This window comes from Anabas testudineus, chromosome 16, assembly GCF_900324465.2.
Source record: "Anabas testudineus chromosome 16, fAnaTes1.2, whole genome shotgun sequence".
NCBI lineage: Eukaryota > Metazoa > Chordata > Actinopteri > Anabantiformes > Anabantidae > Anabas > Anabas testudineus.
Genome location: NC_046625.1, coordinates 10,133,700 through 10,155,547, shown reverse-complemented (window position 1 = coordinate 10,155,547; position 21,848 = coordinate 10,133,700). Strand labels below are relative to the sequence as shown.

General features: G+C 40.3%; 2 protein-coding genes across 2 annotated transcripts; one reads left to right on the top strand and one right to left on the bottom strand.

The window, feature by feature from the left end:
- The first annotated feature begins 281 nt into the window (after positions 1 to 281).
- rbfox1l (RNA binding fox-1 homolog 1, like) lies at positions 282 to 12,077 on the top strand. Its single transcript, XM_026371874.1, has 12 exons — positions 282 to 670; positions 4,808 to 5,044; positions 7,517 to 7,696; positions 7,814 to 7,867; positions 7,955 to 8,047; positions 8,132 to 8,201; positions 8,331 to 8,390; positions 8,492 to 8,627; positions 8,711 to 8,750; positions 8,836 to 8,903; positions 9,212 to 9,293; positions 9,385 to 12,077. The coding sequence occupies exons 1-12, from the start codon at positions 584 to 586 to the stop codon at positions 9,427 to 9,429; spliced, it is 1,152 nt and encodes a 383-aa protein (XP_026227659.1). The 5' UTR covers positions 282 to 583; the 3' UTR covers positions 9,430 to 12,077.
- leng8 (leukocyte receptor cluster (LRC) member 8) lies at positions 11,578 to 21,213 on the bottom strand. The gene is made up of 15 exons (XM_026371852.1): positions 20,856 to 21,213; positions 20,040 to 20,172; positions 19,622 to 19,759; positions 19,312 to 19,389; positions 18,499 to 18,925; positions 18,095 to 18,266; positions 17,844 to 18,014; positions 17,433 to 17,687; positions 17,173 to 17,337; positions 16,727 to 17,021; positions 16,411 to 16,512; positions 16,246 to 16,314; positions 16,030 to 16,159; positions 15,741 to 15,948; positions 11,578 to 15,662 (listed from the first exon to the last, which is right to left on the bottom strand). The coding sequence occupies exons 1-15, from the start codon at positions 20,894 to 20,896 to the stop codon at positions 15,500 to 15,502; spliced, it is 2,547 nt and encodes an 848-aa protein (XP_026227637.1). The 5' UTR covers positions 20,897 to 21,213; the 3' UTR covers positions 11,578 to 15,499.
- Positions 21,214 to 21,848: the final 635 nt, after the last annotated feature.

The following is a 21,848-nucleotide window of genomic DNA, read 5'->3' as shown; positions in this document are numbered from 1 at the left end:
GACACACTTGCAGATTTTAATGTTGGAGCAACATACACAGGCAGCCAATTAAATATCCTGCTATGTGAACTTCCACTGGTGCCCCGTTGAAGAGGTTGTTATTGTCCTACAATGTGCAACGTGCTGTGAGAAATCTTGCATTACAAAGTGTGTGGGAGTGAGGTTAAGGCAGTAAACTCAGGGAGAAGGACATAGGTGACTATTTATATAACTCTGAAATGGGACCCTGGGCATGTGTTTCTGTCTGTCAGGCTCCATGATCAACTGATGGACTCACAGAAGCTCATTTGCTTTCTCTTTCACTGCTCTATATCCTGTCTTTTCCGGACAGGACACTTGTTGTTTTGTGGACTTTCTTTGTGTTTTCTTGTTAGTCTCATCTGTGAGGTTAGATAGTCTTAACCTTTTTCCCCCCCGCCCTCGTGGATCTTGTGTTTTCTCTTGTTGGGATTTTCCTCCTTTTTTACAGCCTGTTTGCTGGATTTTCTTTGTGCATATCAACCCTCCCTTTACCCCAGCTGTCCTTCTTCTTTTCCTCACATCTTCCACTGTTCCCTGTCTCCTCGTGCGTGGCTTCTGGGCTATGCTCTCCTCACCCACTGTGATTCTCCAGCCTTATGGACTCCCTGTGTACCCACAGACAACCACATGCTATCCCAGCATAGTTCAGGTAAACTTCTCCTTCATATTTACAATTAGTTATTTGGCATATGTTCTGTCCAAATGATCAAATGTTCAACCTGTCAGGCATCTGAGAGAGTTTGAATGTTTGTCTAAGGTGAATCATGTCATTCATGTCAAGGAAAGAAGCAACCAGGCATCCCATACTATGAATAAAAAATAGAAATGAAATGTGGTTGATTGAGGTAAGTGCTGCAAATAAAATCTTTTGCCTGTGATTTATCAAAATAAAATGCCAAAATTTTGAGAAAAAGCACCATTGCCATTTCCTAAACCCCGGGCTGACCCAAAGCCCCAATGGTCATAGAGGACAACAGACTATTAGAAATTAGCAAATATTTCTATTTAAAAAGTTGAAACTAGTGACTTTTTTAGTGTTCATTAGAAAAATGGCCAAAACTACTCACAAACTATGAAAATTGATATTTATTCTGTTCACTGACTGTTCCTTTCAGCTTTAAATTAGTTTTTAGTGCAAAAATTAACATTATTATGATTAATCAATCACAGTAAAATAACCAAACAGCTCTTACTTTCTTGACAGCCCTAACTGAATGAGTCACATCTAATATTTATGTTGCTTCATACTGACTGAATAGTTTATGCAGACAGGAGATTAATAGACTGACAATACAAAAAGGCCTCATACGAGCTGAGCAAAGTACACTGATTGCGAAAGCTCTTATTTATTTAATAGCGAGGACACACGAGGAGTTGTCTTTAATCCTCTCATATCAGTGTTGCCAATAGGCTGTGTGTGTGTGTGTGTGTGTGTGTGTGTGTGTACTCCACGTTTTACTCACAAAACCTGAATACACATTCATGTGGGAACATCACCTTCATGATTTGGTTTAACATTAGATTTAGGTTTAGAGGTAAGTCTCCAGAAAGTAACTCCCGAGAAGTGATAAAGACATGCATCTGTGTGTGTGTGTGTGTGTGTGTGTGTGTGTGTGTGTGTATGTGTGTGTGTGTGTGTGTGTGTGTATGAGTGTCCCTGACATGCCATTGATGCCAGAATGCATCTGGTATCTCTCTACCTTGTCTCTGTGCTTCACACCAGCTGTATTTTTAGCGCTCCTCTCCTGAGAAGATAATCACAGGAGTAGATTCTGCCACCTATTGTGTTTTCACTGAAGGAATGCACTTAGCTGTACTTAAAATAGGTGTGAAACCTGCTGTTTGTGCTATTAGCTTTACTTTTCTATATGTAAATATTGAGTATTTAGCAACATGTACACAATATCATAATGATGTTAACTCAAAACTTATTTATTTAGTAAAGCTGACAAAGCAGATGTAGCGAGAAACCTAAATAAGGAAAAATGCTGAGTATCAAGGTGTTCTTCCTGTCAAACCTTAATTAATTCGCTTGGTCGTATCAGAACAACAATAATCAAACTCTAAAGTGAGTACAACATTTTTATAACAGCAACTGGACTCTTTTAGTAAATTTTGCCACAATAAAACTTTAAAAAAGCTCCTCTGAACCTTTTTGTACTTTGAATAAAATGCTGTTGGTTTGAGGTCCCACGTCTCTTTTTAGACTTTGTGAAAAAGAGATTATTAAGCTGTAACAAATAAGCTGCATGTTCCGAGCATTTGGATCTTGGCGAGCTCTACTGAAAGGCCACATCTGCAGTTAGTTTTGTCTGTGCGTAAATCCTGCAGCAGCTGTCCCAGCAGGCACCTGGCTCAGAGCCGTTGACCTCCGACCGCAAACTGACAGCTGCAGAGGGAGGTGAGAGAAAGACGGAACAAATGGAAATCAAAAAAAGCCTGCAAGTAGAAGAGCAAGGCACAGTGTCTGAACGCCTGCTGACACGGTGATACTGAATCAGGCTCAGGCTCTGGACGGCCTGTGGGAATTTAAAGCAGGAGAGGAGGACAGACAGTGATATCTAACAGACTGTGTTATCTTCACTCCTCTGTCACTTCTCTATCTGCGAGGGGCCACGGGCTGCCATGGCTAACGTCATGACTCCAGAGAGAGCAATGTCAAATGTGTTTTACATTATACCTGCAGCTTTTGTCATTGCATGCTAATGTTAGCATTTGGCTCAAAGCACAACTCCTAATCTTATTTACATAGTGTAAATAACAAAACAAAACAATTTGACATTGATGGACTGATAATGAGTTCAGCGCTCATATTCACTAAATAAACTAGAAGGAGACCTGATGACACTGTTGTTTGAATGTTAGAAAACGTACAGTACTTGATCCAGAATCGGTCAAATACCAGTTTGATTATCTGCATCCTCTTTAATTCCTCAGGACTAATAAGCAACAGGTGACAGAGAGATATATGAGATATTGTGGTGTAACAGAGGAGGGAGTTTGAATTATAATTGATCCTTTTAAATCCCCGAGCTGGCTGACGAACAGGCAGCATTTGGCTTGTAAGTCAGCATGTTCAGTAAGAGCCTCTTAAACCTTTGATACAGTCGTGGAAATAGACTCAATTAAGAGTCACAGTCCGTAAAATTGAACATTTAGGACTATTTAGGCATAATATATTATTTTATTGTCTTAAAAACTAAAATATATCTGTGATTAGGCTATAATTAGGATTAAAATTATGTGTTCAGGCCTTTACTTAAAAGTAAACATTTTATTAAAACATTTTCAGAAGTAAACGTACTTATTGGGAAGTTTGCTTCTGTATACAGTGTTAAGAAGTGAGGATCATTTTAAGGGGTGTTTGGGTGGGTCGAGAGCCGACTACATCCTGTCCTATCCCATCCTCTTTATAACTTCACTTCCACCAGTTTATAACATAAACCATTAAGTCACAAACATTAGTCGTAGAGTTTCGATGTTTTTGTAGTCATAACGTAACAGAAATTAAAATGTGAAACCATCATTTCAAAGAACATTAAACATACACATAACATTTGTGTTGTCAAACATCTTGGAGGCGAACGTCAGTGATATGTCGCCCCGCCACATGCAGAAGCACATACCTGCATAAATCTTTCGTCTGGGTTGTGTGTGTGTGTGTGTTTGTGTGTTCACGAGTGTGTGAAGTGATTACGGGGTGGGTCGGGGGTATAAGGTGATAGACAGTTACAGATGACCACAGCTGGTGGGACCCATTTGCTCTGGTAATCATTTGATGTGATTGGTGGACGAGTAGAACTTATGGTGCGGTGGGCGGGTGGTTAGCTGGCATTAAAACATGCAGCAGCTGTTGGACAATGCAGAGATCAAGGCATGCAGTAGAGGGGTAAGACAATTCTTCATTTTAGTCCCTTGTAGTGAAGCTGTATAGGATGGTAGCTCTCTTCTGTTTCTGTGTAAGTTCAGCAGTTGAAGTGAGTGGGTTTTGTTTGTTTTAATGTACTGAATAGTAATGTGATTTGAGTTCTGCAAAAGATGGACCAGATCTGTGATATGTAATAAGTTTAACATGTTAAACAGACATGTTGCAAAGGTATAAACCAAATTAAGCAGCAAGTCCTCACATTTGAGCAGCTTATGTGCTTGCTGAAAAGTTTGCAGATTTCTTTTCTGTCAGGATGTTCAGGATTTTTCTCTAAGATCTGTTACATATTCTTTTAATTTTGAACCTATGTACGATGAGGATTTATCTTATATAGCTACCAAGTTTTCTTCTTGTAATTAGTTCTTTTATTTTACTCATATAAGATTGTGAGATATCAATATTGAAATATAGAACCAAACTCAGAAATACTTGAGAGGTGGATCTGGATTTGTGGATTTTAAACAGTGCATAGCACACCAGCGTAATAAATGACATATTAAAGATATATTTTTACTTTTGTTCTGGGATCCAGTTTAATTATAGGGTTAAATGTAAGGATCTTATGAAATAGACGTGTCTCCTAACATGAGTTTATTTTGCCCTAACTATAACCACTGTGCCTCATTATCTGCTGTGTGGTTTCTAATGACAGGACCATTCATTAGCTTTCATCAGCTCTTCATTACGGCTCCTTCTCTGTTCAAACACTGTCTGATGTTTTTAGGTTTTTACCTCAGTGGGTTTTCACCAGGTAAAATCTGAGGAGCTCCAACAACAACAGCTGGTGGTTAGTTTGTTTACACCTCTTACATCCGATATCTCCATTCTTCCTCCCCCCTTCCTGTCTATCTCCTTCAGGGAGGCCCCACCCAGGAGGGTGGCCCCGGCAGTGGCGACGCCGTCCTGCCTCAGGTCTACGCCCCACCTCCACCCTACCCCCCTCCAGGTCAGGGTCCGCCGACATCTGCGGGCAGACTGCCACCTCTTGACTTTAGCTCTGCACATTCTAGTTCAGAGTACCCTGAACATCCCCAGCTCCGGGTCTATCAGGGCCCTCAGCACGATGGGGCAGAGACCCTGACATCCAGCAGCACGGTAAGAACAAATTACAAAGGTGTTTACAGAATTCACATCATGACAAGAATTTCACATCCCAATAAAATACGAGCTTCAGAATGGTAATGTGACAAGAAGCCTGCTGCGACAGGTAGTCGCTCCATACAGCATGTCCTACCAGAGGAACACGGCCAGATACAGTTTCCTTCTATATTTAGAGCCCCCCCACCTCCACTGTCATGTCCATGTAGGGGAATGACACTCACACTGAGTACAGCAAAGTGGGTGGACAGCTGAGAGGGGATTTGTTGTTGAAAATAAATCCCCACTCTTCCTTCTCCCTTGCGTCTCATTTAGCTGGTTATAAAACAGATCACCTTTCAGCTGTGATTGATATTTTACGGCCGTAGATGATGTGCATCAGTTGGGCTTTTTTTTTAAACACAAGCTAAACATTTTTACACTGAATTGACTTTTTGTGCAACATATAATCTGAAATATTATCATATTCTTTCTCACTGTGCACGTCACACTACAACAAATGCTTGAAACTAGTCTGACCGTACTTCCAATGCCTCTACACTTATCTAACAGCATACTTTAATACTTTTCAGGTTAAGATTTTCTTTTACAAACATTTGTGACCACAACAATAAGCTGTTTGCTCATTGATAGTTGCAATTCAATAATTGAATAATCAAAATAATAAAGTGAAGCACTTTTCTACATTTTATAAATGTGTTTTATTTTTCTTTTGTCACTGATTTCATGAAACAGGTTTAATAATGATTGTTCGACTGGCAGCTTTGTTCAACTTGTGTACAAACTCTGAGTTAATATGATGTGATGAGGTAATTGGGATTTTTTTCTCCTCCACTCTGGTGGAGTCTGATCTCAGCGGCACGTCGCTCTGTGTCCTGCTGCTGCAGCACAACTCTCTTCCTCCTCTCATAAATGGTGTTTTGTGGCCCCATCTATATATTTTATTACTAGAGCCCCTGACATACTTGGGTCCGTGCTGATTTTCGGGGAAAGTTGAGACGCCGCCACGGAGGGAGGGGGGTCAAAGGGGGGAAGGCTGACCAGATGACCCCCTTACCCCCTCTGAAATATCGCTCAGGTCCAGAAACACAATTCTGCATCGTGACATGACACCACCCACCTCAACCCGTTTTCCTGTGTCCCTCTCCCGTCCACTGTGGCTTGTCTGTGACGTGTGTGTCTGTGTGTGTAGATGTTATGGTCTGTTGTAGTTGGCCACTGTACAGCCAGTGTGTGTCAAACACTCCCCTGTGTGAATGCGTCTGTGTACCTTCTTCTATGTGTTCATTTTGCCCTTTGACAAGTGACCTTTAACCTTTGGCAGAAAAGCAGCACCGTGACCCCAGACTGACACTTGTGGAACGTTTAGTTTTGATCTCTGCCCCTTTTTGCCTTCCCCCTGTCACCCTTTTCTCTTCCAAGCTTATTGCGCACTCTCTCTGCCTTGTTTCCTTTGGTTTCATTTGATCATTCACTGCTGCACTGAGGCCTTTCCACTGTTTATCTGCTAATACTCAGGTTTTGGGATTGCAATATTTATTTACTTTAGCATTGACTTTGTCACACATCAGCACATTTTCCATCTTTCTTTGCTTTTAGATTTTTCTCTTGCTTTTTTGTTGTGTTTATTTCTTTCTCACACTGCTGAAGCAAATTTCTTTGCCTTTCAAACATTTTCATGCTCATATTCCTGTTTGGATTCATTAATTTGTCTTAAAATATTTAACTTTGTTTTAGTTGTTGTTGACTATGCTGGTTGACATACATGCACAGACCTGTACACCCGCACACACACTAGCATCGTGGTGCATTGTGGGTTAGTGAATGTTTTGGTTTTGGCACATTAGTCCTGAATTTTTCTGCATGAGGCAATTTAAATGAGCTAAATTAGTCATTTGCTTAGATAGTACGAGTACTCATAAGGGACTACGCTGCAGACTGTTGTTTTTCAGAGGAGCTTAAACTTTATTTAACCCTCATTGCCACAGCTGGAGTGATGCATATGTAGTTTTAATGTCACACATATATAATCTTTATTGGTAGCATACAGTGCATCAGTCTTTAAAACTCCCCTACAGGCATGTGTTCAAAGACGCCTCACTAAAATGGAGCCCGTTTCACGCCTCCTCACATTTGCCTGAGAAGGATCACTGGTTGCTGAATGCCCTTTGAACTTTGGTTTGGATCACTTGATGTCATGAAAATGATATTTGCTTAATGCCATGTGATGCTTATGCAACTGAATTTTTACAGAAACAGACGTTTTTATTGACTTAATTATTTTATCCTCTTTCTCTCTTTGCTTTTCTACTGATGCCCTCTTCCTGTTTTCCTTCATATCCAACTCACCTCATTCACACTCTTTCCATCTTTTGTTTTCCATCTTTCTGTTTTTGTTGGTTCTTTTTCGTCCGTTCTCCATCTCTCGCTTCCTCTCCTTCCTCTTGGTTCATACTTTCTCACTATCAGGAGGACACTTTGGCGCCTGTGACCTCTGACCCTCAGGCTCTGAACGTGTCAGTGTCGTCAGCAGGTGGAGCAGGGAGTGGAAGCGAGGAGGAGGGGTCAGGTAAGGCCCAACCGAAACGCCTCCATGTCTCCAACATCCCGTTCCGCTTCAGAGACCCAGATCTCCGCCAGATGTTTGGGGTAGGGACTGACTATTGGCTTATGATAATAATTTGTAATGATATAGAAAGTTACACTGAATCAGCACAATTCCTGGAAACATTTTTATGCTGTCAAAATTCTGTTTGACACTCGCAGCAATTTGGCAAAATCCTTGATGTAGAAATTATCTTCAATGAGAGAGGGTCCAAGGTAAGCAGAAACATTATCACAGATCAAACTGATGGAAAAGATGTTTAATGAACCCAACAAATGAACAATAACTGGAAATACATACAGGGCTTCGGATTTGTCACCTTCGAAAGTGCAGCTGAGGCTGACCGAGCACGAGAAAAACTGAATGGGACAATCGTGGAAGGGAGAAAGATTGAGGTTAGTGATAGTTCCTTCAATTTCCACACTGATAATCAGCATTATCAACCTTTAACATCCTTTCCCTGTTTGTCGTCTCCTCAGGTTAACAATGCCACTGCAAGAGTAGTTACCAAAAAGCCCCAGACGCCTCTTGTGAACGGTGAAATCTCCAGTACGAAACACTTTTTATCATCATCATAGCACAGAACTATTTGGAGGACAAAGATATTCTAGAGGTTTTCATTTCCTCTTTACAGCTGCTGCAGGAGACACATTATTATTTAACTTTTTTTCTGCACAGCTTCTGGATGGAAACTCAACCCTGTCATGGGAGCAATGTATGCACCTGAGCTCTACACAGGTAAATTGACTTCCCTGTGTATTATTCTTATCAGATCATCAACACTGTACAGTTTACATTATCTAAGGCAATGCTTTGTATTTTCTTCTCTGTCTCTGTAGTGGCTAGTTTCCCGTACCCTGTAGCGACTCCCACCTTGGCCTATCGGGGCTCTGCGCTGCGTGGCCGAGGCCGAGCTGTCTACAACACGATTCGCTCAGCTGCAGCCACACCTGCTGCTGTGCCTGCCTACCCTGGGTAAGAGTCTCTGCACCCAACACCGGGAATTCATTTAATCCAGAGTCAAACATTTTAACGTTGTTTTCACACACTTTTATCAGGGTGGTCTATCCTGAGGGGCTGTATGGAGCAGAAGTCTATGTAAGTAGCTGCACACTTTCACATACCTATTTGAAATCAGTAAAAGTTATTTTCTTGTTGTGTTCATCTTCCTGTTTTTGTGCAGGGTGGTTATCCTGCAGCATATAGAGTGGCTCAGTCAGCATCGGCTGCTACAGCGACCTACAGTGACGGGTAGCCACATACATACCAGGCACAAGCATCAATGTTTTCCTTACAATTATATTTTAACCATTAACATCACCAGCTTCAGGTGACTTCTGATGATTTTAGCTGTTGTAGATGATCTGTATTGTATGATGTGCAATAGTTAACAAGGTATTAAATCACTTCTAATAGACAAATAGCTACTATATATAAAAAATATTTGGTGATAGTCATAATTTCTTAGGAGGTTCAGAGTGCACTTGGGGAGATTAAACTAATGAAATCCTGGATTTTTAGTGTCTCATGACATTATGTGACATTATGATCTGCTCCAGATACGGACGGGTGTACGCCACAGCTGCAGATCCCTACCACCACTCAGTTGGACCAACGACAACATATGGAGTTGGTACAATGGTGAGCGGGCTCAAAGCACACACAGCCTCTGGTAAAAGCTCTTGCTGCATGTGCAGAGTGTAAACATCTGTCTTATCGCCTCTATCAACAGGCCAGTTTGTACAGAGGGGGATACAACCGCTTCACCCCGTACTGAGACACCCAGCGGGCGGGGAAGACGTCTGTCTTGAACTGGCTGATCCATGGACGCTGCAGGACAGGTTATGAGATTCTTAAACTTGGGAAATGTGGACATGGTGACCTCCCGCTCCATCACAACCTGTCCTCGGGAGAATAAATAGACTGAAGCTGTAAATACTGCAGGATCCATCATACTGTCCATTCTACTGACGAAAACATAGAAGAGGATGTTAATATATAGACAGTTGCTTAAAACCTTTATTGGATTATTGTTTTATGATTTTAAAGTATTTAAAGTATTGATGCTGGTAGATGGTTAACCATACAGAGGGACAGCCGGAGTAACTGTGAGGATGACTTTGTGATTAAATATCTGGGATTTTTGAAGTTTAATAGGTCGATTTGTACAAAAAAAAAAAAAAGTACAATGTAAAATGACTTATTTTTGATGATGATGATTATTTTACTAAATCTCTGTTTCTGTGTGTGTGTGTGTGGGTGTGAGTGTGTGTGTGTGTGTGTGTGTGTGTGTGTGTGCGTGTGAGCATATGGGTGAGTCCATGCATCACTGAGACAGCTGCGACACTGGTATCATTATTTCAAACACAGAAGTAACACGTGTCTGGACGTAGTTGGGATTTTCATTTGTGCTTTCTCCTTTTCTAACAAACTACCTCTCATACTGTACATGTTCAGCTTTTCTTTATAGTTTTCTGTGTCTGGGATTCCTCCTTCTTTTGTTCCCTCTTCACTTTTCTGTCAGTAAGTCCTGACTAACACTGACTATCTTCTTTTTCTGTGGCTCTACCTCACTATCTAATGAGCCTAGTGCCTGTCCAGAGCTTTGTTGTTTCTCCTCATCCAGGCTTCATTTTAAACCCTGTTTTATATCCTCACTGGTCCAGTTACTGGGGAGTGCAGTAGGACGCAGTCTTCTGCTGTTGGAGCCACAACACAAACCTTGCTGTCACTACTACATAAAAATCTACTGTGCAGGAATTTTATTTTCCTGCTCTGCTCTTGTAAACATTTGTCAAACTTTGCCTCATTTCACTCTTTACTTTTACCTTTCCTCTGTATTTTCTGTCGAATGACTTCTTGACTTGTGTTATTTCTTCTTCTTAGCCTTGTCTTTGTTTCTGTTGCACTCTTTGCTGCTGTGCTTGAATAAAACTGTTTTTACTCTCTTCTCTTCTCTTCTTCTTTATTGATTCTAATCATTTTCCAGTCTGTTTTTATTTCTCCTTGCTCTTTGGCCCTTCTATTGCCATCAATGAAAAACCTGAGTTGTGCTAGAATTGGCTATAAATTCAGTATTAAACACAGAAATACTGAGTGTTTTGAGGATGATGTGTATTGATCATTCTCTTTTGGCTTTAAAGAGAAACTGAAACAGCATCTTATTCTCCATTTTTAATGTTTACTTACTTTTCTCATTTCCTTTCTAGTGATTTATGCTTTTTTCCCTCCTGCTCTGCACCACTGTAGAAACTGCAATATATTTAGACTTATTTTCGGCTTTCTGAACTTCACTAGCTTTATTATTTCTTTGACTTCCTTTGTTTTTTAATTAGCATTTAATGACTTTCTTTCAGCATGTTGCCTAATTTCTCTTCTGCTCTTGTATATGACACACTTCTCACTTTTCTTCAGCTCTTCTTTCTGTGCCTAGTTGTCTTTTGAGCTTATTTATATAATTCTGAACTAGATTTTCAATTTATTTTTACTCCTTTCTCTATCTAAAGTAGTTATTCTCTTGCTTTATCTTTAAAATTAGAATAAATAACTCTTTGCTCTTCTTGCTTTTCTTTGCTTCCCTCCTTTAGTGCATGGAGCCTTAATTTCTATATTCGTTTTCAGCTTTTCTGATATCATCTCTTTTTCCTTCCTATAATTTCAGCCAACTACTCCATTCACTATGTTGATTAAAAAGAAAAAACGTCAAACTGGATAAAATGCGACATGTTAATTGTGTCAAGTAACCAAACACATACTGTGAAGTCTTACAGTGTAACAGTTGCTTCTCACGACATGGTTATGACAGGTCAAATAAAGTTTTCAAGCAAAACTCCTTAGTTCTGTGAAGTTATTTTCATGTATTCAAATAAATTTTGTCACTTCTACATCCATCAATCCTCATAAAAAAAACTGACTCTAGGTGCCCTTTATCTTTGAATTTTATTAAATCTTTTGAAAAAGATATTATATACACTATTTACAAAATGGCAGTTCATCATCAGATATCTGTAGAAGTGTAGGAAATGAGGGACAGGGAGGAGGCATTGCAGATAAACCTTTAGGTTCAGTGGTTAGTGAGCTGCAACATAAACTATTAAAGCACTGCCGACAATACTTACTAGTGACAGTGACTAGTTGCACACGGCAAACGTCACAAACATACTCAACATAAAGAAAAGATGAGAATGAAAAGAACAAATACTGGTTAAAGATTTGTAGGAGAGATCAGGAAAGGGAAGAGGACAGCATGCAGGGGAGAGAAAAAGAGAAAAGAGGAAACCTGAAGTCAAGACAAGTTAAAGGGAAATGCACACAGCTGAAGGACGTGGGAGTTTTATCAGAGTGAAGTATCGAAGAGGGAATTACAGAGAGCGATGGAAGTACACAGTAACATGGGAGCAAAAAATACTGAAAACATGACTTAGGCATCGGAGGAAAAAACATCCAAAATGAAAATGTGTTGTGTTAGTTGTCTGGGGAGAATTCTCTAATTTAAAAAAAAAAGAAAAAAAAAAAAGGAAACAAAACAAAGAAAGCAACTATCCTGGGCCGTTTAAACCATCAGATATGCACACTTAAACCCTGTGTAAAAAGTTACACAAGTCAACAGCAAACAACTGGCACAGTCTACAAGTCACGTGAAGAAACCAAAAGGTCATTTTCAGCATGGGAGCACACACCAGCACTTGTCGAATAAGAATCTTTGCCTAAATACTAAGAAACAAAAGCTGCTAAATGTAGATGGAGACTAACAATATATTCTGCATGTCCAGACACATTTTCAGAGGTGGGATTTAACAGTCAGAACTAGGCTCTAACACAACTCTGCAAACCAACTGAAGCAAATCTAACCATGAAATAAAATGATTCCTAACTACTAAGTCCATTTTCTGAAAGTAGTAAACTAAATAACATACTTTACCAGCACACAACTACAGTTGTTATTGTTAAAAACAAATGCATCTGGACAAACAGAAAAAAAGCACATTGCAACTTTGGCAACCGTCAAACATCGTATAAAAATAAAGCATCATGTTACAGACATTTTTAAATATTTGGATTAGCAGTAAATTGCGTTAGCAGAAGATCACATTTCATTATGTGAGGCTCCCATATATTTTATCAGCTGTGTAGCTTCAACTTGAGTGGGTCAAACCAAGACTTGGACTGCTCACAATTCACTCTGTCCGGCTGGCGTCTGGAGGAGGTTTCACCCACTTATCGCTCCATGTGCTCCCGCAACGCAGCAGAGCTATGAGCTGAAGAATGAGAAGTCTGGTGGTGTGTGGGAGGTTCAGGGAATGAGAGGAGGGAACAGCAAAGAGGACAGGGGATCAGGTAGATGAAGAGGGAAGAGAGAAAACATGTTGAGATCGTTGTCATTACAAAATGTCTGCAGTAATGGTTAATGCTGAACAGACTGAAAAAACGTGATTATCCAGGTTTGACATAAATGTGACAATGTGAGTGTTGCTTTACAATTTTAAACTACCAAATTGTTCATATCACTGAAATTTGAGTGTGACATGCTGCCAAAATATGGTTTAAGAAGTAATGTTTCGTACCAGGACAAAAACTACCACTCATAAATCTCCCACTATCTGCACTGTGAGAAAACAGGACACAGTCAATCTAGACCTACATGTAAGTTTGCATATTAACATGAACGGTCTAAAGAGTTTTGTGAAAACCAGAAACAGAAAAACAATCCCACTTACCCACGTGTGGAAAAAAACAAAACTACAAAAACAAAACAAAAAACTAGGCTCTAACTGAGAGGGGGTGGGGGTCTGTGCCATATCATACAATATTTACAAAAATACACTGTGTAGACAAGTAGATTGTACAGCAAGCCTGCTTCCCCTCATGTTCTGTTATACCACAGTACTAAATACATCAGGCTCAATATTTCTACAGTGGGAACCAATACTGTTTTAAAAGAAATATATAAATATGAGCAACAATGCCAGCCTGCATTTTCAATTTGAGCATAATCATTCTGGGAGGTCCAAAATTACAGGACACATTGGTCAGGAATCAAGGTCACGGTGGTTAAATGTCCTGATGTTTAACAGTGGTCTAATCACTACCATTTTAAGTACTGTGACAGATCTTTTCTAATTCATCATGTAAGACAATGAGCGCTATTACACCAACACTATATTACACTGAATAGTGAAAAACAGAAAGCTTCTGGAAATAAATATAGCAAAACCAAACCAGATGATTTCAATACAGCTTCACTGCCACTTAGAGAAAATGCTCCACTCACTAAAATTAAGCTACAATTAGAGCTTCAACTTTAGGAAATAATTTCATGCCTACAGGGGAAAAAGCACTCAAACAGCCCTCTTTATTTAAGTCCTTTCTACATTGGCTTAAAAGTCATATTTTGGTTTAAATACTTATTCATATAACATTCAGACAGCAGCGTATACCTGTGAAGTGACATTAGCAGTTTGTCAAATTGATTATGGTGTTTAACTCATTAGTCCAATATAAAGCTGCTAGTTAACTAGTTAAAACTAGTTTGCAGCTACATAATTAGTTTTCCTTTTGTCAGGAGAACGGACAATACTGCTGTCCAAAATACACAAGATATAAAACATTTAACACAGAAGAAATGTGCGATCATCCACCTCCTTCCAGAGAAGTCCTTTAAGTTTCTCTTACCAGCCTTGTACCATAGCCAGATGTATTATACAAACCACTTATTCCTTTGGATAGAAGCAGCACGTTTTCCTCGATGCACCACCACACAGAACTCACTTCAGCTGCATTTGAAGATTACAGCTTCAGAGAAACCGCTGATGAATTCTGAACACAGGTGGAAGGTGGGCTTCATCACTGCATTTGTTGCCGTGTTGACTGCACTGGCAATGGAATCAGATTTCCTGTAAGGCGTCGGCCACTTGTATCCTGAAGATGGAGCCTCCAGGGTGTAGACAAGTAAGGACATTCGCTTGATGAAGCACACTTGCCTGTATCCTTTCTTATACACAAAGTCAATGCTCTGTAGATTAGGACTTCTTCCTGATGCTGGGTATCCATTTCCTAACTGTGACCAGTGAATAAATATCACATTATCATATCAGGAACACAACTTTAGACTTCAGTCCATGCTTTCACAGGCCATATGGTTGAGGACTAGGAACAGGATGAGCTGCCAACTGTAGATGGACAGAGGAAACAGGACGGAGGGCAGGACATACAAACCACTGCGTCTTCTTTAGATAAACTGCTGGCATCTTCTCACCGTACCGTCTCACAGTCTCTAAGAAGAAACTATGATGGTGACTTGGTTCCGTGGACTTGACTTCAACTGCAGACAGTTGGCATAGATTGAAGAACCATTTGCCTTTTCCTTTTGATTGATAAGCCCTGAATCTTCAGGTCTTCGAGCTGTTGACTTGAGGAAGGAAAAACATAACAGAACACTGTTAGCTTTGACATCTGACGGGGGAGGAACAGGAACCATTGCTTCTCTGATTGTGTGACGTCTGTCTACAAATTGAGATTATGTGATAATCCCAAATCTAAGTTGTTTTCTGCCATCATAAACTTAGTAAAATAACTTGGGTATTGGGCTAATTTGAAATATTTGAGTGACAGCGTATGCAGATATTCTCTCTCATGTTTAAAAATGGTTCTAATTGGTGTCTGAAAACTACTGCATCTGAAATCTAGGCCTTGTTAAGCTTGTTATCTCTCTCAGTGGGTTGGTGTTAGGCTAATACTGCTCTATCCAAGCTGGCTGAGGTGTCTGAAGTGCAATGCACTGAATATGTAGGATCCATTATGGTCCCTTGGCATCTCCCTTCATTGTACTACCCCCCTCGTCCACCCTCTCAGGAGGCAGCCAAAGAGGCTGTGCTGGCTTTGCAGTCTATTTTTTGGGGGTCAGAGGGGATGAAGGTGACACCTAAACCAGTAAGAAAGGTCATACAGGAGTCTAAACAAGGGAAACCCAAAGTAGACTGCACATACTCCACTGGCAAGTCGGGCCGGAATCTGCAGACAGACAAAATACAAAAAGTGATCAGCACAGATGTTATGCGATCAAAAATATGTTTCTGGAATGTAACTTACGTTTTGACTATGGCCCGAAGTGCAATTTTTCTTTCCCTTTCTACAAACTTGTCAATGAGGTATGAAGCCATGCGTGGGGCTTCTAAGTAGAGTTTAAAGAAACGACGATAGTTTCCTAATGCCCAGGCAGCACGGAGTGCTAGTGCATGAGCCACACACTGATCTGCCCGCAGCGCTGGAGTCAAGTAAACCAACTCAGTTGTCAGATCTGCAATGAATAACCAAGGTTAAAATGTGGAAGAAAAATGTACAAAGAAAGAAAACAACAAATCAAACAAGCTGAACATACCTCCAGAGTTTTTAGTGAAGATATAATACATCAATCTATATGCTGTAAACTCTCCTATGTTCTCTGAGGGATTGTCCTTATACAGGGCCTTCAGCTGGGTTTGGCACTGGTTGAACTCTTCATGGTCTCCCTAAACACAGAAAACATTTAGCTAGTATAATGATATGTAGTGTGGTCACTGTTGAGCGAAACTCTACTGAAGGAAGACAGACTCACCTTTTCCAGAGCAATGCGTGCATGACACTCGTACACTTCCACTGTGAAGTCAGTACGAATTCCTTGAACCTGCATAGTGACAGCAAAAGGAAACATGACATTAATGAAGAAACTGTAAAACTACAAAGACAGAAATACAAAGAAACCTGTATAAATATTACCAACCGTGAGGTCCTGTCGTATGGACTTCATTTGTTCACAGGCATAGGTATAGTCCTGGTGAGTTTTCCAGTGAGATTTCACAGCCTGCAGAGATTTTCTTAACACCTGTATGGAAATGAGTCAATACATAAATAAATAAATAAATCAATCCATCAAAGTCTGGTCCTTGGTGATCTGTGATAACATACAGTGTAATTTACAGTTTCTTTCCCCCTTTGTTTCAAATAATCAAAAGGTGAGGAGGCTGTATCTCCAGTGTTAGTAAACATGTATAACAGTAAAAATAGATTAACAAGGCTGACAGAAGGGAGCAACTTACTGGCACAGGGCGCACAGTGGAGGGGTCGGGGGCACAGGTAAGCCTCAAGTAAGACTTTGTGATGTCTTGACATGTTCCCACAATGGGGCAGTCCTCCCAGCTGAGGCCCTCCTGTGTTCCATCAGGTAAGTCCAGAGCATTGATGGAGAGCACAAGGGGCTCTGAACGAAGCTGCTTGTGAAAACGAGCTGCTCTGCTCTGCTTCTTGGCTTCTCTGTTTGGGTCATGGAAATCCAGACCAGCATTCCCACCTTTCCTCTTCTTTCCAACAGCTGTATTGGAATCTTCCATGTTGCTAGTAGATTAATAAAAAAATATATATTTATAAACTACACCTGTGATAGTATAGGGTACTATAAATAAAAATTCACATTATAAGCTTATTAAAAAACAGTGTTTAATAAGAACATTAATGTCCGATTCCTGTAATGTATTTATCAATTTACCGTCGTCCTCTGTTGGCCTTGCCTCCTCTTCCTCGCCCTCTCTCTCCACCTCCTCGTCCTCTATCCCTGTCGTTACCACGACCACGTGCTCCTTTCTGATTTCGCCTTGACAGTTGAGGACGGAGGTCACTAGACATACTGCTGTCTGAATGTGACCCAGAATCACTGGGAGTGTACAAAGAGACAAAAGTCCATACTTAGAAAAGGAATATACAAGAATGTTTAGAGCCACAAAAGAAAATATGTGAACAGTATTTTACCTTCGCCTGTGCCTCTGGTTGCTGCGGTCCCTGTTTCGGCCGTGGGAAGGGGATGGTGAGGGTGAGTGAGAGGAAGAACGAGAAGAACTAGAAGATGGACTCCTTTGAGAAAATATGTTTCTGTAGTTGCCCAATCTGTGTCCACCTCCCCTGCCTCTTGAAGCTGCAGCCACTGTACTTCCACCACGACTAATTGAGCTATCGGATGCCCTCTGATGTGGAACAGCTTCCCAACGAGACTGCTTGACCTTTAGTCTTAAAACAAATAAATTAATAATATAAGATCATCTGCCTGCAGTATTGTCATTCACAACTGTGCAGAGCAAAGAAATGAATCCATTAAATCATAGGAACATACAGAGGACAGTTTGTTCTGAAAAGCTGTTTTATAATAAACACTACTAAACTCACTCTGGCAATGGCTCACGAGTCCAATCAATAGTGTAGGCAGAGCCATCTTTTAATCTGTCCTGCAGGACTTCCTTCAACACCTTCTCTGTGCGATCTTTGTCTTCCTCTGTCTCACAGGCTGTAAAACAGCGCTGCACATATTCCTTCATGGCTTGGGGCCAGTCCTGGGGTCTGGAGAAAAAGCATGTTAAGTGAACACAATATTCACAATCATAAAACACAGAATGGGTGGACACAACACCAGTTCTCACCGTGTCTGAGCACCTGCAGGTGCAGCACTGGCAGTAGCTGGGGAGGAAGGAGTAGGATTCAGTCCTGAGGGCTGTTCGCCTGGAGGGAAAGTCTGACTGGAGACTGGAGAACACTGAACCTGATACGGTCTCTTGGGAATATTGAACTTCACAGCAGCTGTCCCAGGTGATTCTATGAGAAAAAAAAAGGTACTTTTATAGGAATTGATTTAAAAAAAAAAACAAAAAAAAAACTAATTGTACTATATCTGATTGTCAATGATCTTTCCTACTCTGCAGTAACATAGTCTCAAGATGCCATTACAGCAAATACTAGTACAGAAACAACAACAGAAATACATAAGCAGTCTGTAGAAATTTAAAAAATATACATATCAAGTACCTCAAAGGATAATAAATCTTACGTTTCATGCGGTGCCACAGTTGCTGTCCTTGTTTTTGATTTTTGTTTTTGTTGGCCTCTGCTCTGCCTAGCCCTGGCAGATATTGACCTGGCTGCTGCTGCTGGGTGTTATTCTGAGAGGGCTGATAACTGTTCTGGGCTTGGAAGCCCTGACCATAGTTAGGCCTTCCCTGAGAATGATTATAGACTTGCATTTGGTTGGGGTCACCGGGTGGATAGGGCATGGAGGTGTTGTTACTGTAAGCATTTTGTGATGGAGGAGGGGGATACTGGGAATTGGGTGGGGGAGGAATGGGTGGCGGTGGTGGTGGAGGGGGTTTCTCTGACGTGGTTGGGCTCTGGGGTGGCTGGGGAGTAGCAGGGGGAGGGGGCTGTGGTTGAGAGGGGTATGTGGGAGACTGGTCTTCCATTCCAGGTACTGGAGGAGGCTATGAAAAGAAAGGGAGGAAAAATCTATTGAAAAGTGCAGAAAATTTACAAAAAAAAAACAAAAACAAAAAAAACAAGAGATCTTTGGGGAATACATTGCTACACACTACACAAAAAATGTATTTAACCAAACGCCCTGCCATACTATTACAAAAACAGTACATATAAAGTAGTCTGACAGCATCTCTGACCATGTCTAATGACCAAGACATTACTAACTGGACCTTTCAACAACCAAAGGCTTAAAAAAAAAATAATAATACTAATAATATTTTTTATTAATAAAACTCATCTATTTGATCAATAATAATACTGATTTAACTGCATCTATAATAAAAAAAATATTATTAGTATTTTGTTATTATTACTATATCCTATTTTGTACCTGTCCATTAGTTGTTGGCGTTCCTGGGTAAGGTCCTGGGGGGACACCATACTGATTTGGTGGATATGCAGCTCCAAACTGAAAATTCAGAGAAGAAAAGGGCACCTTGTTACTCACAACTGATCATTTATAACCATGTTTAACAGTACAACCTTATTCTAACTGCTCTGCTTCACATTTAATTTTACATGGGACATAACACAAAGCATGTCATCTTTGAATTTGTTGTTTGTTTGTTATTAGGGCAAAGTATTGATGATATATATATATATATATATATATATATTTAAAAAAGCTGTTCAGTACTTACTGGAGCCATAGGGTAGTAGTAGTTATAGGGGTATGTGTACCCAGGATAGTGCTGCTGAGTTTGTTGGTACCATGGATAGTACTGTTGTTGCTGCTGAACACCAGAAGAGTCAGTCACTGCTGGCTGAAACTGACCAGCCTGAAATGACACAGATTACACAAACAACCCTGGTTTATAGACCAGATCAGAGAGGAAATCAATAGCAGGCGGGACACAAAAGTTAATGCAGAAGTTAATTTTGGGGAACTAATACCTACCCTTAATAGCACACTAAACAGATAAAAGACTAGTTTAAAAGTCACTATTTTCATTGTCATGTTCATTTTTCACATTCGTATTAATTATTTTATTTATTTTTTTAACATTAATCATTGTTATCACATAACACCGATGGAGAAACAAAGATATATAAGCCCACCTCTGCTGTGGTCCTGTTAGCCTGAGTAGTCTTAGCAGAGCTCTGACTCTTACTAATGGATGCTAGCGCTTGTCTTGCTTTCTCCCATTCTGGGTTTTCATGAACCTGTCCATCTCCAGCAGCACCATAGGACCTGCCATCAACATAAGGACATAAGTCAAGTATTGATAAACAGACATATCGCGTAAAGTTATTGACGCATAATGGACAGTTATGCAATTGAACATTAAAGTAAAGAGAAAATACTCAGTACAAACAGGTTTAATCTTTTCTTATGTGTCAGTTAAGCATAACTATTTGCCGACAACCAACGTATTATACAATGCTTATTTAAATGTTCTCACTGTGGTCACTTTGGCAAAATATATCACGTTAACCACGGATCACGTTGGTTAAAACAGAGTAGCTAACTAACATTAGCCTACGAAATTACAGTCTGTCCCGTTAGTTCAGTTCAGTTCAGTTGAACAGTGACAACTTAATAGCCAGCTAGTGTGTGTTAACGTTTACATATTACAGTCACAGTTAGTTACTACAGTCTCTACCGTAGAAATCGAAATGTGACTTTAAAACATTCACACGCTAACATTACAAAGCTAACTGGTTAGCTTTTAACTAAGGGCCTATGTATAGCCGGCATTGCTAACACTTGTCAACATCTGAGCTTGGCCGACGATTTATTAACATTATACCAATGGCAGGTACATATCCACCATATCACACGTTAATGTAACTATAATATTAAGTTATATTAGCTAAATTGCCTTAATATCACAATGAGCTGTGGGTCTTCTGTAGTCAGAAAGTGCGACCTACCAGTTAGCTGTGGGATTTGCTTGTGTCGTGTTGGCCGCCATTTCAGCACAGATTAATGCTAACGCTAGGCGGCTAACGCCAGGGAAGTTGTTGGCTAGCTAAGCTAGCCTGATTAACGTCGTTAGCTTCAGTTATCCTGCTACAGCTAAAGGTAAACAAGATGAAGTCCAACACACCGATCGACTGCCTGGTTACAAAAAAGCAGTAAAGCGACGGTGAATAACGTTACCTACTATAAAAGTCAAACTTCTAACACAATTTAAATAAAGATGTAAGGTAGACAATTAGGTAAACACTGCATATTCGCCTCCTTCTCTGTTAACGACCAACTTCGTCTGACCTGACTGTGGAGAGACAAAATGGCAGCTAACGTTAAGTACAGTTGTCAAGTGACGTTTGTCGCTGTGCCGGGGTTTTGACGCCCGTAGTACATTCTCGCAGGCAAAACGTACGTTCATAATACGCCGTTTTTTGCACCAAGTTGGACTAATAAATGTGAACGAAGTTTAGATTTACTGTAAAGAAACACTGAGCCATCAGCGAGTCAATCTTAACGAATGGGGCGAGTTTTAATGCCTGAGAGACTAAACGCAGGGAATAGTCGAAATTGTTTGACTTAGAATATTTCACTTTCAGGTTGAAGTCAGTGAAGACAAAAAATTATTATTATTATTACTACATATCTGTACAGCAGCTCCTGTTATTAGTTTGTGTGTGCTTCTTATATGCATTATCATATTTTAGGCATATTCACTGCTTAGAGTAGAGTAGAGATTTTTCTTTCCTCTCTACCTTCCTGTGAGACACATGCAGATGCAGGATGTGTGTTTGTGTCCTCTGTGTGTGCATGTGTGTTACAGAGGAGAGAGTCATTTCCTGTCTCCCACACTTGGTTCTCCAGATTGTTCTGGACTGACTTTCTTTGGAGTGAAAATTATATTTGCAACTGTCGTACGGCTTGGGAATGTTATTTTGCTCCACAGCAATGAACAC

Bases quoted from the DNA above. Each gene is read 5' to 3' on its own strand.
- rbfox1l (XM_026371874.1), top strand. From the start codon at position 584: ATGCTCTCCTCACCCACTGTGATTCTCCAGCCTTATGGACTCCCTGTG. The intron at 5,045-7,516 runs GTAAGAACAAAT...TCTCACTATCAG, and splicing joins CCCTGACATCCAGCAGCACG to GAGGACACTTTGGCGCCTGT. The intron at 8,904-9,211 runs GTAGCCACATAC...GATCTGCTCCAG, and splicing joins ACAGCGACCTACAGTGACGG to ATACGGACGGGTGTACGCCA.
- leng8 (XM_026371852.1), bottom strand. From the start codon at position 20,896: ATGGCGGCCAACACGACACAAGCAAATCCCACAGCTAACTG. The intron at 19,390-19,621 runs GTAAGTACTGAA...CTGAATTTTCAG, and splicing joins ACTACTACCCTATGGCTCCA to TTTGGAGCTGCATATCCACC. The intron at 18,267-18,498 runs GTAAGATTTATT...TTTTTCTCATAG, and splicing joins ACTGTGGCACCGCATGAAAC to AATCACCTGGGACAGCTGCT.